At 38.7% G+C, this 13,193-nt stretch overlaps 1 protein-coding gene across 1 annotated transcript in view; it reads right to left on the minus strand.

Annotated features, from left to right (window-relative positions):
• The window catches only part of LOC149300479 (capping protein, Arp2/3 and myosin-I linker protein 3-like), a 36,765-nt gene that overhangs the window by 16,868 nt on the left and 6,704 nt on the right, over window positions 1-13,193 (minus strand). The window contains exons 6-20 of the mRNA XM_089484993.1: window positions 13,068-13,159; window positions 12,109-12,179; window positions 6,775-6,848; window positions 6,612-6,687; window positions 6,345-6,433; window positions 5,952-6,046; window positions 5,785-5,871; window positions 5,433-5,542; window positions 4,738-4,815; window positions 3,925-4,001; window positions 2,971-3,075; window positions 2,483-2,552; window positions 2,221-2,302; window positions 1,845-1,941; window positions 1,493-1,547 (exon numbers count right to left, since the gene is read on the minus strand). Of these exons, the coding sequence (XP_089341119.1) occupies window positions 1,493-1,547; window positions 1,845-1,941; window positions 2,221-2,302; window positions 2,483-2,552; window positions 2,971-3,075; window positions 3,925-4,001; window positions 4,738-4,815; window positions 5,433-5,542; window positions 5,785-5,871; window positions 5,952-6,046; window positions 6,345-6,433; window positions 6,612-6,687; window positions 6,775-6,848; window positions 12,109-12,179; window positions 13,068-13,159 (1,258 nt within the window). The remainder of the gene's footprint in view (window positions 1-1,492; window positions 1,548-1,844; window positions 1,942-2,220; window positions 2,303-2,482; window positions 2,553-2,970; window positions 3,076-3,924; window positions 4,002-4,737; window positions 4,816-5,432; window positions 5,543-5,784; window positions 5,872-5,951; window positions 6,047-6,344; window positions 6,434-6,611; window positions 6,688-6,774; window positions 6,849-12,108; window positions 12,180-13,067; window positions 13,160-13,193) is intronic.

Consider the following 13,193-nt stretch of genomic DNA (forward strand, 5'->3'; position numbering starts at 1 on the left):
CACGCACTATTTCAATGTACAAGAAGATGAAATCCTTTGGAATTCATTTTTATTTTGTAAATAAAAAAAAATTTCTATCGACTATCTAGTTCTACAATTTAATTTCCACAAGCTGAGTCAATATATTGTCAGCAGGGCGCTGAGATTCCCTTTAAATCTCTAGCATCATGATATTTTTTATCCTGCATGTGTATTATGGCTAGACCCATCGGCTGTTTCTCTAGCTTGACTTAATGTTGTTTGGTTTTATGATGACTGTGTGTTTTTCCAAATTCACAGGATCCGCAGATGCCATCTTTTTTTTTTGCTTACTTGTCAGCATCTTCTAAAATGACTGGTTTCTCTGTTAATTCACAAGGAGTATATTCACTAAATCCTGGATTTCATTTACTAGGCTAGCTACCTGAATGTAGTTCATACTAAAAGCCCTGCTGTGATGTAGCCCTGTTGGCATTCTTTGACTTGGCTCTGCAGCTAAACAGCAATTTCTATTCCTCAGATTCCTTTGAATTTACAGTAGCTGCCATCAACAGCTCATGTGTTTTCCTTTGAGTAGGTGACCCACCACATCCCCAGTTGGGTTATCTTCAATGCTAGTGAATACCTCAGGTGAAAATAATGTGACTTTACCATAAGAACAAACGCTTTGGGCATAAACTCTCAAAGGATATTTTACATTCAATATATCCCCAAGGCACAATGGGGTATATTCATTTAAGTGTGAGTTTGAAGGAGAGAGGTGTTTTAGCGCCTTCACTTAACTAAGCATTATGAAGGCCTAACCTCAGTGAGCATCCCCTGCAGGATGGGTTGAACTGGCCCTGTATAATGCATAGTTCAATAGGTGTGGTGACCCTAATGAAATCTTGCCCTTGAACTTTACATTTTACAGAGCCAACCAAGTTCTGCTTGGAAACGTCAGTTGACCCTGCATGATCAGTAGTGAAATCAGCAAAAGTGATCCACGTTCTAAAAAATAATTCTAAAAATAAAATAGGGATGGCCGTAGCATGAAACAGTCCTAGTCAAGCAGGATGGGCCTCTTCATAAACATATGGATCATAGAAAATGCACATTTCTTTAGGGTAATCATCTTTTACAGCTATTGTATGCCTCCACAGCTTTTACTACTTAATACTACTTAAAACCACTCACTGATTTTGCTGGATATTGTTTAGATTATGTTTAGAGATGTTTTGTTATAAAAAAAAGGAAACATGTTATTTGATGGAAGCTGAGATCTGTGATTGGAGGATCGGGCAGAGGACGTCACAGTTCATGTGAGGGCAAAACGACGGCGTTTGCAGTGATGCACTCTCCCTTGAGTATTTAGAATGCAATGTTAGAAAAGTCCCTGTTGGTGTAATGGTCAGATGTCCCAATACTTTTGTCCATAAAGCGTATATATATGTATATATATATATATATATATATATATATATATTTGCTTTTCTGTGGGCTGGTATCCAAGGCTGTCTCTGCTGTTACTCACACAGTCTTCATCCTGAAGAACATTCACAATGCGTTGCAGAATCTCCTCCAGGACTCTGGAAATGCAAAGGGCAATTACCAATTATCACCTATAACCTTCTAATGTATTAATGAATAACACTTACAATCTATTTCAAAACTATTACAGACTGGGCATCTCAGTGTTAAAAGCGACTAAACCCTACTGCTATAGTTTCTCATGCCTACTCCTTGTTTCCTTGATATTACTCTATACTGTAGTGTGTCTCTTCGTGTTAACATTCTCCCTATGCCATAGTCCTAGATAAACTAGAACAATCTTTCAATCCTGTCTGACCTTTGTGGTTTTCTACCTTACACTGACAGGTATTCACCGTGATTTAACTGAGAAGTTTCTGCCCAGAGACAGATGCTTGAGATGTCTGTTTCTGCCCAGAGCAGGGATAAGAGACAGCAAGTGAGAATCCAATCCTGAGATAAAGAAACACAGAGAAAGGAAAGTGTTGTAAAGAAAGGAGGGAATAGACAAAAGAAAGATATTTGGAGGCATGCAGACAAAAAGTATTTTTGAGATACAGACAGAAACATATTATTAAATGGAAATGGAAAACACAACAAAGAAAAACAGATAAACGATGCTCAAGCAAGAGAGAAACACAGTGAATAGGAACTGTCCAGTCCTACATGGCACGTGAACACAAGTCAAAGATGATGACAGCAAGGAATATACATGAAGAGACTGGTTCTTACCATTATCGGATATGTTCAGACTGCCAATACAACTGATTGGAGGAAACTGATCCTGCAATATCTGAGCACCTACTGAGCGCAACTAAAGGGTACAGAGGTAAGGTTTATGAGACAGAAAGAGGCCAAGGAGTGGAACAGGCGCAAGAACAAGATAAGATAGGGAGGGGATGGACAGAAGGAAGAAAGTAATGCACAGATCAAGGAATGATCATTTGATAGTTCCTCTAAAAACACAATACAGCCATACGGCAAACTCTCTTACTTCACAGCTGCTTAAGTCGAGATGTAGATCCTGTATGTGAGTATTTGAACACAGTCCTTGCAGCAGAGCTCTATCAGCGAATGCAGAGAAAAAAGAAAGAAGAATACAAGCTCAACAGCAATTTCCTCTACTGATTGGTAGTATACTTCCACACCATTATAGAGTTACAGTACCTTACATTGTAACTGGTAAAACTACCATTCCCCTAATCCCAACCTTGCATTACCATCATATTCTGTGATATGTCACAAACATATTAATATACTTGAATGTGTATCAGGTTGTAAATGCCTCTCTGCTCATTAAACCCTCTATCCCATTGATAGGCAGATTTGTTTACTTAAAAATCTGTATTCTTCCCTATTTTTTTTCACAGCTAGGGATTGTAAAGGGTCATTTAATATAAGAATTAGAATTTGTGTCCATAATATGAAACATTTAACTTTCTTGGAGAGACACATTGTTATTAATATTGAGTATGTTCTCACCTCAATAGTTCAGGGGGCACTTTGGTTCCACTAAGTGATACATGTGAAAGCGACAACGAGCTGCCAAAAAACTTTTCCACTGATGGCAAAGTCTCTGGTGTCCTCCTACAGGTGAAAAATGAGTACTAAGAATCATTACGGTAAAGTGAGATGTATTTAACAATAGTCTCATAATAGGCCGCATTTTCATGCATATACAAAACATAAATATTCTTCTAACGCTTATGTTCACCAAATGAACACACGTGAAACCCAAGTTGTTCCTATGAAAATATACCTGGCAAAAATAATTCCTCTTAGAAGTAATCCATCCAATATTCCAAAAGTGATAACTACAAAACAGTTATGAGCTCCTTGGACCTTATAAAAGATAGCTTATGATTAGCTCATCTAGTCTGTCGGTTTTTCATATATTCAGTCCTTGGTCTTGTCTTAGATATGCACACATCCCATGCATTTTTAAATTCCCTCACTATATTAGCCCGTAACACTTTTGCTGGGAGGCTACCACCCTCTCAGTAAAGAAAAAACTTCATCGTTTCGGATCACGCTTAAGCATTTCTCCTTCTCTGAGATAAACATTTGTCCTGTAGTTTGTTCAGTCCCTTTCTTCATTTAAATGTTTTCATTGTATATCCTCTCTCATCTACCCTCCAAGACATGCAAAACAGTGTCAAATGCCATACTGAGATCTTAATAGGCTAGATCTACTGCTTCTCACTGGTCTGTTATTTCATTCACTCTAATATTATTAACCAGTCAAAAAAATTGTATTATATTAGTTTGACAAGAACTCTCTACAGTAAAAAAAAAATCTTAAAACTACACATTACAAAGAGAATATAAGAAGATCAAATCACTTAACCCCTTTATGTGGTAATGCGTCAAACCTCAGTTATCCTTTCGCTACAATTGAAGATAGCTCCCAAGTCTTCACATATTTTACATACTCACCGATGTGACAATGAATTCTTGGAGAGATCAAGATGTGAGAGGCAGGAACAGCATCCAAGGGCAAGTGCCCCGAAAATCTTAACAACATGATAAAAGGTAAAACATCAGTCAGTCTTCGGACATTACATTGTCAATCCTCCAATTATTTATTCATACTCAAATCTACATAAAGAATTAGCCCATAGTACTACTTCACATACTGATTCACACACCAGATGCTACTAGGCACATAAATACAGAGGGTACACACACTCACACACATAAAGATTGATTCTATTATCATATCTGACCCCCACACACATTGATGCGCACTTATCCTACACTCTAATATCGTGCATTCTTCCACAAGTTCCCCTGCATTCATTCAACACTTGCCCTGTTAAAATCCAGTAACTAGGGCTCTTGGTGCCTGGGGCAGGATCAGAGGTCACAGAGTCATTGCCACTGGATGACGTAAGGGTGCCCCTCGCCTTGCAGCGCCAGGAGCAGCAGCCCCTCTTGCCCCATGGAAGTTACGGATGTGCTATGCTACTACCGCTCACATCCTCCACTTTTACATCACTACATAAGCACCACATTCTAATAGACCTGACATTTTGCATTGTTGTATTGACAGAACGTACATTGCTTTTTACCAAATGATGCACTCCACACCATGAACATTTTGCCCTCAGCGCCCTTACCCCACCACTGCCTAATTCTTATACTCTTGCATTGCTATTCCAACAACCTGTATCCTACATCTTTTTTCTACATTTGTATGAAGCACCAGCATACTGCTTCTCTTCTTATTTCACAAGCCCAGTCACTTACAGTATCCACAGCACAGTCTGTTCCTGAGAGATCTAAATGGACCAGTGAGTTTGGGTGAGACAGAAAAGTGTAAAGTGCCTGAAAAACAGATACAAGGAACAGTAAGGAGAGCAGAATGTGATATGGAGTAACACATAAATGGTCATGTAGATTGTTTACATTGGCTGTATAACGTATGAATAGGTTCTGTCTCCATCTAATAAGGGCACTGTATATGTTTTACGCTGTTGATATAGTTTGAAAGATTATAGGGTTCTTGGATAAGATACAGAGACGTAATAGTGCAGAGCAGGTAATGGCATAAAGAGATGGCACCCTGTTGAAGGGTATTATATATAATAGAAGGGATGATAGCAAAGGCTACATGCTTTAGTATGATTTATGCAGTATGTTAGGGTGCATGCCGTTACAAAGAATGATTCAACAATATATAGATTATTGAATGGATTGAATTGAAGCTATTATAGAGACATATAATATAACAGATACATGATTCGTAGGTTTGTTTAATATAAAACAATTAGTAGGGTGGCTATACAAGTAAAAAAAAAAATACATGTGATAAGGTGTTAAACCACCAACACAGGCTGTAACGAGAGCTTGTAAACAGAATAATGACTGATCCATAGGGAGACGTGGTTACAATATGGAAACTATTGCTGCATTGCAACTGTACTGTCGGCAGTCAGTCTCACATTAGTCTCTTCGCTCCCAAGTAGTCCAGGATTCTTACTGAGGGTCAGAGAATGCAGCGAGGAGGAGAAAAGAGCGTTCTGGCAGAGCGACTGACACAGAGCTAGTGCTCCTAGGGAGAGAAAAGTCTTAATGTAATGTACGCACATTATATATAACACAAGTATAATGTGCCACATGTGTAAGGCCTAATCGGGAACAGATTTCATGCTAAGTAATAAAAAAAAAAACCAAGGAAAAATAAATTTCTACAGTTTTTTTTTGTTTTTTTTTACTTATAAGTACTAAGTTATTGCGCCTGTTCAATTTTGTTGTGATAAATATGGCCAACAGAGCCCAAATAAACAATGGTACCTCTTGCTGTGATGTTTGTTTTACTCAGATTGAGACTGCGGAGACCAGCATGAAAGTACAGAAACTGCTGAGAGAGAGCAGCAATTCCTAAAGAGAAAGGGGTGGTTATATGTTTTTGTCACATACATTGATATACAAAATTGCGCATGCAAGTGGGTTCAGGGTACCTCTGTCTTCCAAGGGGTTGTGTGACAGGTTCAGTGTATGGAGAGAGGAAGCTGTATTATCTGACAACACAGTGGCCAAACGGAGAGCAAAATCACTGCAGGAGAGAGAGGGCACGAGAAGGAAAAGGAGAGAAGGGAAGAGCAAGGGATACGGGAAGAGTAAGAGAGAGGGGAAATGGAAAGAAGATGACAGTATAGGAGACAGCAGCTTATTTACTGTATACTGATTTCTGAGTCGTTCTGATACCATCTCCCTCTTTATATGTCTATCTTAAACATAGTTCTTTCCCAACACTTCACTCACAGCTTCCCCTGCTTCCCCACTGCCCCATACTTCTCTCTTTGTAGCTCTCTTCTCCTTTTATCCTTATTTCCTGTTTCTTCTTAACTTACGCTCTCAGTCCGCAGTCCTCTAGGATTAGCTCCTCCAAATGCTGTGACCGCCCAACACAGTGCAGTATCTGCTCCGTCACTTCGGATCCCTATGAAAAGACATCATAATATAGCAGGCATGGTGCTCAAAATATACTATTTTCGGAAAGATCATCTGCTCAGTCTTTATATGCAAGTTCCTGCATGTACTTCTGCTGATCTGGCATTGCATGGGTCCTTGTTTGTTTCATACCTCAACAATATTGTCATGTTCTGTTGTATGCTTACCAGTTTGACATTTGCAGCTTGCAGTCTGAGAAAATACTGATTGTACGCAAGAGCAGCAACAACCAAAGCAAGGTCCCTGTATGGCAGAAGAAGACAAGACAAACGGTGACACAACAGGCCTCTTACGAATGTACAGACTGTCCTACAGCCCCTGCATCCTTACCTGCTCTCTAGGTGGCTGAAATCCTGAAGGCTGAACTCCCGGTTGTCCTGTGAGTGATAAATCATATCCACATCCTAAAAGGAGATCTCACAGTTAGATGCTGTGATGCTCAGTATTTTAACAATGCCTTTATCTGTATTCCACATAATGTTCAATCCTCCACTCATAGACTATTCAAGACCATCTCCAGCTGTAATAGATGCCGTGCTGGCTTACAAATTATGAAATGCACTGCGCTTCTTTCCACCGCAGAAGAATAATTAGTGTGTGCTAGCACTCTCTCGGTGTTATGCAAATATGTATCAAAGACAGCCTGTGAATATGATCACATACTACTTAGTGCACACGCAGATTAAATTTTAAACAGGGTAGCTCAAGGGAATCTACGTATACTGAGAAATGATACTAAAAAAGATATATCGTAAAAATAGCAGAACCATATTTTCTGAAATAGTAAGTAAATAAATACTTGTACTTGTATGTATTTATTATTCATTATTATTGTAGCAGTAACCCAGGAATCTAAATGTGTATGTCTTTTTAGATTGTGCACTCCCTTTTTTTGTATATTTTGTGGCTGTGTATATTTGCAGTTTTTGATCAAACCTTAGGATTGAGCAGCCCCACCTGCCACAGGTGCTTCATTAATGGTGTCGAGAGGCTTTAAATTGCTTGAGAGTCTCTTTTGGGTTAAAATGTAGTGCAATCCCACTGATTCAGCTCCTTGGTCAGCAATATGGCCATGAAAACTTAGATAGGACTCCCTAAACTTGGGGTGACACAGTGGTGGGTTTAAGCAATATATTTCCATATGGTGTGATGGAATCCATAATATTTATGCCTTAGACATGTGTTTCTTTTAATGGCATTCGCTGGGTATGTGCTGAATTCTTGATTTTTTTTACATAACTCATTTACTAATATATGATACTAAAGAAAGATACATCGTAAAAACAGCAGCAGCCTACTTTATGAAGTAGTTAGAATAATGTATTCAATGAAGAAGAACTTGTCTGCGTGATCATATTCAGTGCTAGTCATGAGAGAGCTTTTGCCAGAGGGAAAGGCAACTCATGGCTAGCACCAAGAGTATTGCCTCTCAAGTATTTTTAATAATGAAGGCATGTACCACTCTGCTGAGAGATTATTAATCGTATTCATTATTTATATTTGTTAAATGTGCAAATATTATAATCCTACATCCTATGTGCCTGATTAAACACTAAATAAAAGACTAAATAATACTAAAAATAAATAACAATGATCTACTTCCTTAGGAAATTTTTCTGATGACAATTTTAATTATATTTTTAATAATATAATTAATATGTATGTAACCGCAATACATATTCTAACATTCCTCTCACCTACACTGGACAAAAAAACAACAAAACAATGGAAAGGTCAATACAAAATATGGGAATAGTTTTGAGTGGAGAACAATATGTGGACAACAGGGAGGATTAATATATGGATAATAAATAATTGCATGAAGAAATGTGGGTTAGGAGAAATAAGTAAGAAAATGATATAAAGGAACAATAATAGTCCCCAAGTTAATGTAGCTGAAAGAGCCTGAGGATTGTTTTAAAAAAATGTAAATGTCTATCTTGTCCTGATAGACCTGTAAAGTGTCACACCACAACAAAGATTATGATAACTACTTCAAACAAGGACAACAACATAAATAAAATGACCAGATGAAACTAATTATCCAATGTGTCTCATAATATCAAGATTCAAAAAAGCTACAGTATAACATAATTATGACTTCTTGTATGTTGTAATTGTATAATTAAAAGCAGCTACTTGAGTTCTAGTAGCACAACAGGGGAATCAACAGACGTTTAATCATATAAACGGGATGCATTTACAGTAACCTCCCACACAATGTACTATGTGAAAGGATCAGCTAACGGTAGCAACTAAGTATCAACACATGCAAGGGGCATATTACACATGGACATTATCCACATCATGGATGGCACATATTACACAGCAGCCTCTAACATGTTTTGTGTTTCTACCGACCAATAACAGGATCCACAGAGACACACATACACTAAGCAATACAATTAAGAAAATTGTAACGCAACTTGACTACATATATTGTAATTGATTATATATTGATAGGAGAAAGGCATATTGATGGGATATTTCTACATTGCTCACAGTAATCATGCCCCACCACGGTTATATATGAATCCTAAGATAGAAGATCTTTGGGAAGAAGCCATCATGTTGTTCCTAATATATAATTCAGAAAAGCTAAGGTTTAATTAGCCTGCCAGGAAATGACAGGCAACCCAAGGCAAATCCAAAATTAAACCACGTCTTGTCTGGACGGTAAGACTGTATGCAGATATTCATGGTTGTTATGATTTCTGAGACTTATCAGTGTATCTTATCAAGTAGCTCTTTTGATAATTTGGCCCATATTTGAGATTAAGTATAAGCCTTTGAGTCACAACAATAACAGTGTTGGCTCTCTTTAGCTTGATCACCTTCCATAGTGGATTAAGGTCTCCTGGCCATAAATTTCTTATTATTCTTATGATAATGTACCCTATGAGCATGTCTATTTATTCCTTGAATAGTGGTGCCAGGAACTGTCTCCCCTTCAATATCACTTTCCCCAGATGGTAGTTTATCTTTATTTTATAAAGTCTTTATGTTGCTAAGAGTTTCACCTGATATCTTTTAATCACAGAGAGAGCATCATAAACTGTAGCCTAATGTCTGATAGCAACACCTGTTCCCATGGCAATCCATCATCTTGTCTGACACTAGGAAATGAGGGTAGCCAATGGATTTTGATATGCAGAATACAAAGGTAAGGTATCATTGGAACACCACTATCCTGCTGGTGGTGATGTGTGGCCAATAGTGATAGCATTTGCCAAACTTGGGGTACTGTAATGCAGTAGCGGTTTAAGCATGGCAATGTGGTGGGATGGAATCCATAATATTTATGCCTTAAATATGTGTTTCTTTTAATGACATTCGCTACGTATGCGCTAAATTCTTGTTTTGTTTTCTATAACTCTCAGTGTTATACAAAATATGTATCAAAGACAGGCTGTGAAAATGATCATGTTCTCCTTAGTTCACACACACACAGACATTTTTAAACAGAGTAGATTCAGGAAACTCTAATTTATCCTTATACAATATTTATGGTTGTATTTATATTTTAGTCGCTACCAACAGTAATTTGTCAGACTGTGACAAATTTAGCGCATGTAGCAGTACCTGGGGAATCCCTTTCCCACACATAGCAACTGGACTCAGATTAGGTGAGATGATACATGAAATAGTGAGCTGAGAGCTCACTATACCCACTCCCACAGATTGACAAATGGCATATGTATTCATGTAAGGAGAGATCATGGACATTGGTCATGGTGTACACTGTAGTACCTTTTTGTCTGCCTGTGACTTCAGCCTATACTCTGTTCTGATAAGGAACAGGCAGCTGACCAACCATCTATGCAAACCTAAAGACACAGCATAAATATACCTGCTGTAGAAACCTGAGGACTGGAACTTAAAACGGTGCTGAAACCATTGCTGTCTTTAGTGCTTCTATTTTTAACATTCCCCAATTGTGCATGACCAGCTTGATAAAGTGCCAGAAGGTACAAAATGTCATAAAGACTATGTTGAGGCTTAAAATAAATATAGATTGTACAATATTAACAGACTGCAGTGAGGATGCTTAGTACATTATCATATCATACAATTACACAGTGCTCTTTTCAGTGCCAGAACATCCTGGTTTGTTCTTTTAGCTATATAACTAATGCTTTCTTGGACACCTCATACGTACACATACTTCAGTCAGACTAAGCAACCAAAACGTTGAAACAAAAGGCTGTGGCTTAATTGTTCTGCTCAATATTATATATATACTGAGCCAATTCCTGCTCATGCTCCTGCTTTTATCTACCCTTTGCCTACAAGGTCTTTTTAAGGAAATGATGAGTTATGCCTATAGTCAATTGAGCCTAGAGATACCTGGGGTGTTAATAATAGTATATTCAGCCAATGGGAGGCTTAAATCTTGCTGTCTATGCATATGACCCCTAGTCTTAAAATGTTATGTTTTGCACAATTTTGAGTGAGTCTAATCTGGCTGGTTTTTATGTCAGTTTTATGACCAAATATGTGGACACACCTCTGAGTTTAGGTGTTTCAGTCACACCCATTGCTAACAGTATAAAGTCAAGCACACAGACAGCCATCTCCATAGACAAACATTGGCGGTAGAATGGGTTATACTGAAGAGCTCAATGACTTTCAGCGTGGTACCAGTCTACTGTGAGTGAAATTATTGTGAAGTGAAAGCATCTAGAAGTAACAAAAGCTCACCTACACAGTGGTAGACCGTGCACAATCAGTGGGGACGCTAAGTGCTGAAGCACGTTGCACGTAAAATCACCCGTCAGAGTCAACTCTCACTACTGAGTTATGAACTGCTTCTGTAAACAACATCGGGACAAGTATTGTGCAACGGAAGCTTCATGAAATGGGTTTCCATGGCCGAGCAGCTGCACACAAGCCGAAGATCACTGCACAATGACAGGTGCCTGCTGTACTGGTGTAAAGCACAGCAACACTGGACTCTGTAGCAGTGCAAATGTGTTCTCCGGAGCAATAAATCAGGCTTTACTATCTGGAAGTCTGATGGACAAATCTGGATTTGCATGATACCAGAAGAATGCTAACTACTTGAATACATAGTGCCTACTGTAAAGTTTGGTGGAGGAGGGATAATGGGTCTGAGACTGTTTGTCTTTTTGTGAGCCCCTTAATTCCAGTGAAATATATTGTTTGTGCTTCAGCATACAAAGGGATTTTAGGCAATTGGTGGTTTCCAACTTTGTGGCAGCAGTTTGGGGAAGGCACTTTCCTGTTCCAGCATGACTGTGTCCCTGTGTACAAGTCAAGGTCCATAAAGACATGGTTTGATGTTTGGTGTGGAGAAACTTGTGTGGCCTGTAAACGACCTTAACCTTACTGAACACGTTTGGGATTAATTGATTGCGAGCCAGGCCTTCTCGTTCACTATAAGTGCCTAACCTCACAAATACTCTTGAGGCTGAATGATCACAAATTCCCACAGACACACTCCAAAATATTGTGGTAAGCCTTCCCAGAAGAGTGGAGGCTGGTTTAGCCATAACTCCGTATTAATGCCAATTGTTTTAGAATGGTATGTCCAAAAAAATCATATAGGTGTAACGGTCTGGTGTCCTTTTGTTCACATAGTGTTTATGCATAGGTGGATGGTATTGTGACAGGACAAAACATTAATAATTAGGTTTCACTCACCCACTGAACCTCTTCCCTGCAGCAGACACCATTGTAATCACATAAAGCAGCATATGTCTCTGAAAACCCTCCTAGGGAGGAAGAAATAGCATGTTACATGTGGTGAATGAGGTCCCACCCTGATAGTTGTCATTGCTCCTGATGCATAAACCATGTTTTCAAATTTAAAGAAATGTCTCAGAATACTTTGTGACTGGCCAAACACATATCAGTTTACTAGTTTATATATAAGGGGCAGTAGAAGCATTGCTAACACAACTAACCTAGAAACACCAGATGGCTTAATACTTGAGGCGTGGGGGAGCACAAGAAATACCAATAACACAAGTTATGGTGGGTAAAGGTGATGGAAATCCCTTCCACTAAAATTAAGAGGGTAGTAGAAGTATTATTAAACACTCATCTACAGACACCAGACAATTCAGAAGGCTTGTTTTTTCCTTCAGAAATCTCATGGTGCTGCCACAACCACAAGGGATTCTGGGTAGGCGCATGCAAACAAGGTCAACAATGATCACCTTTTGCCTCCATATCCACTTTATACATGGAACCCTTGAAAGTAATTGCCCACTGTACAAGACAGCCTTTAGACAAAACTCGGGTAAGAGGTGCAATAGCCAGATCACCACAGCTGTTTCGTCCTTAATGGGACTCGTCAGCATGAGGTTGTGATACTGGCTTAATACTTGAGGCTTGAAGGAGCACAAGAAATACCAATAACAAAAGTTATGGTGGGTAAAGGTAATGGAAAACCCCTCCACTTAAAATTAAGGGGGTAGTAGAAGCATTGCTAATCTACAAACACCAGACAACCCAGAAGGCTTGTTTTTCCCCCTCGAAAATCTCAGTTTACTAGTTTATATATATAAAGTATTGGGCATTACAACCAAAAAAATAACCTTAAAAAAATGCACTTGATGTATACATCACCCCATTCAGTCTAATAGATAATTACTCACCACAGATGCCAGGTGTGATGGCAAAACCAGCATTATCAGAGCTTGGTGACGTGTTATCTGCAGATTCAGGATACTGTCGCCTGATCAGACATCTGGCAGAGAGTTGTGGTGAGAAAGGATGAGAGA

This window comes from Sceloporus occidentalis, unplaced genomic scaffold, assembly GCF_023333645.1.
Source record: "Sceloporus occidentalis isolate IW3139 unplaced genomic scaffold, rSceOcc1.0.p SCAF_24, whole genome shotgun sequence".
Lineage (NCBI taxonomy): Eukaryota > Metazoa > Chordata > Lepidosauria > Squamata > Phrynosomatidae > Sceloporus > Sceloporus occidentalis.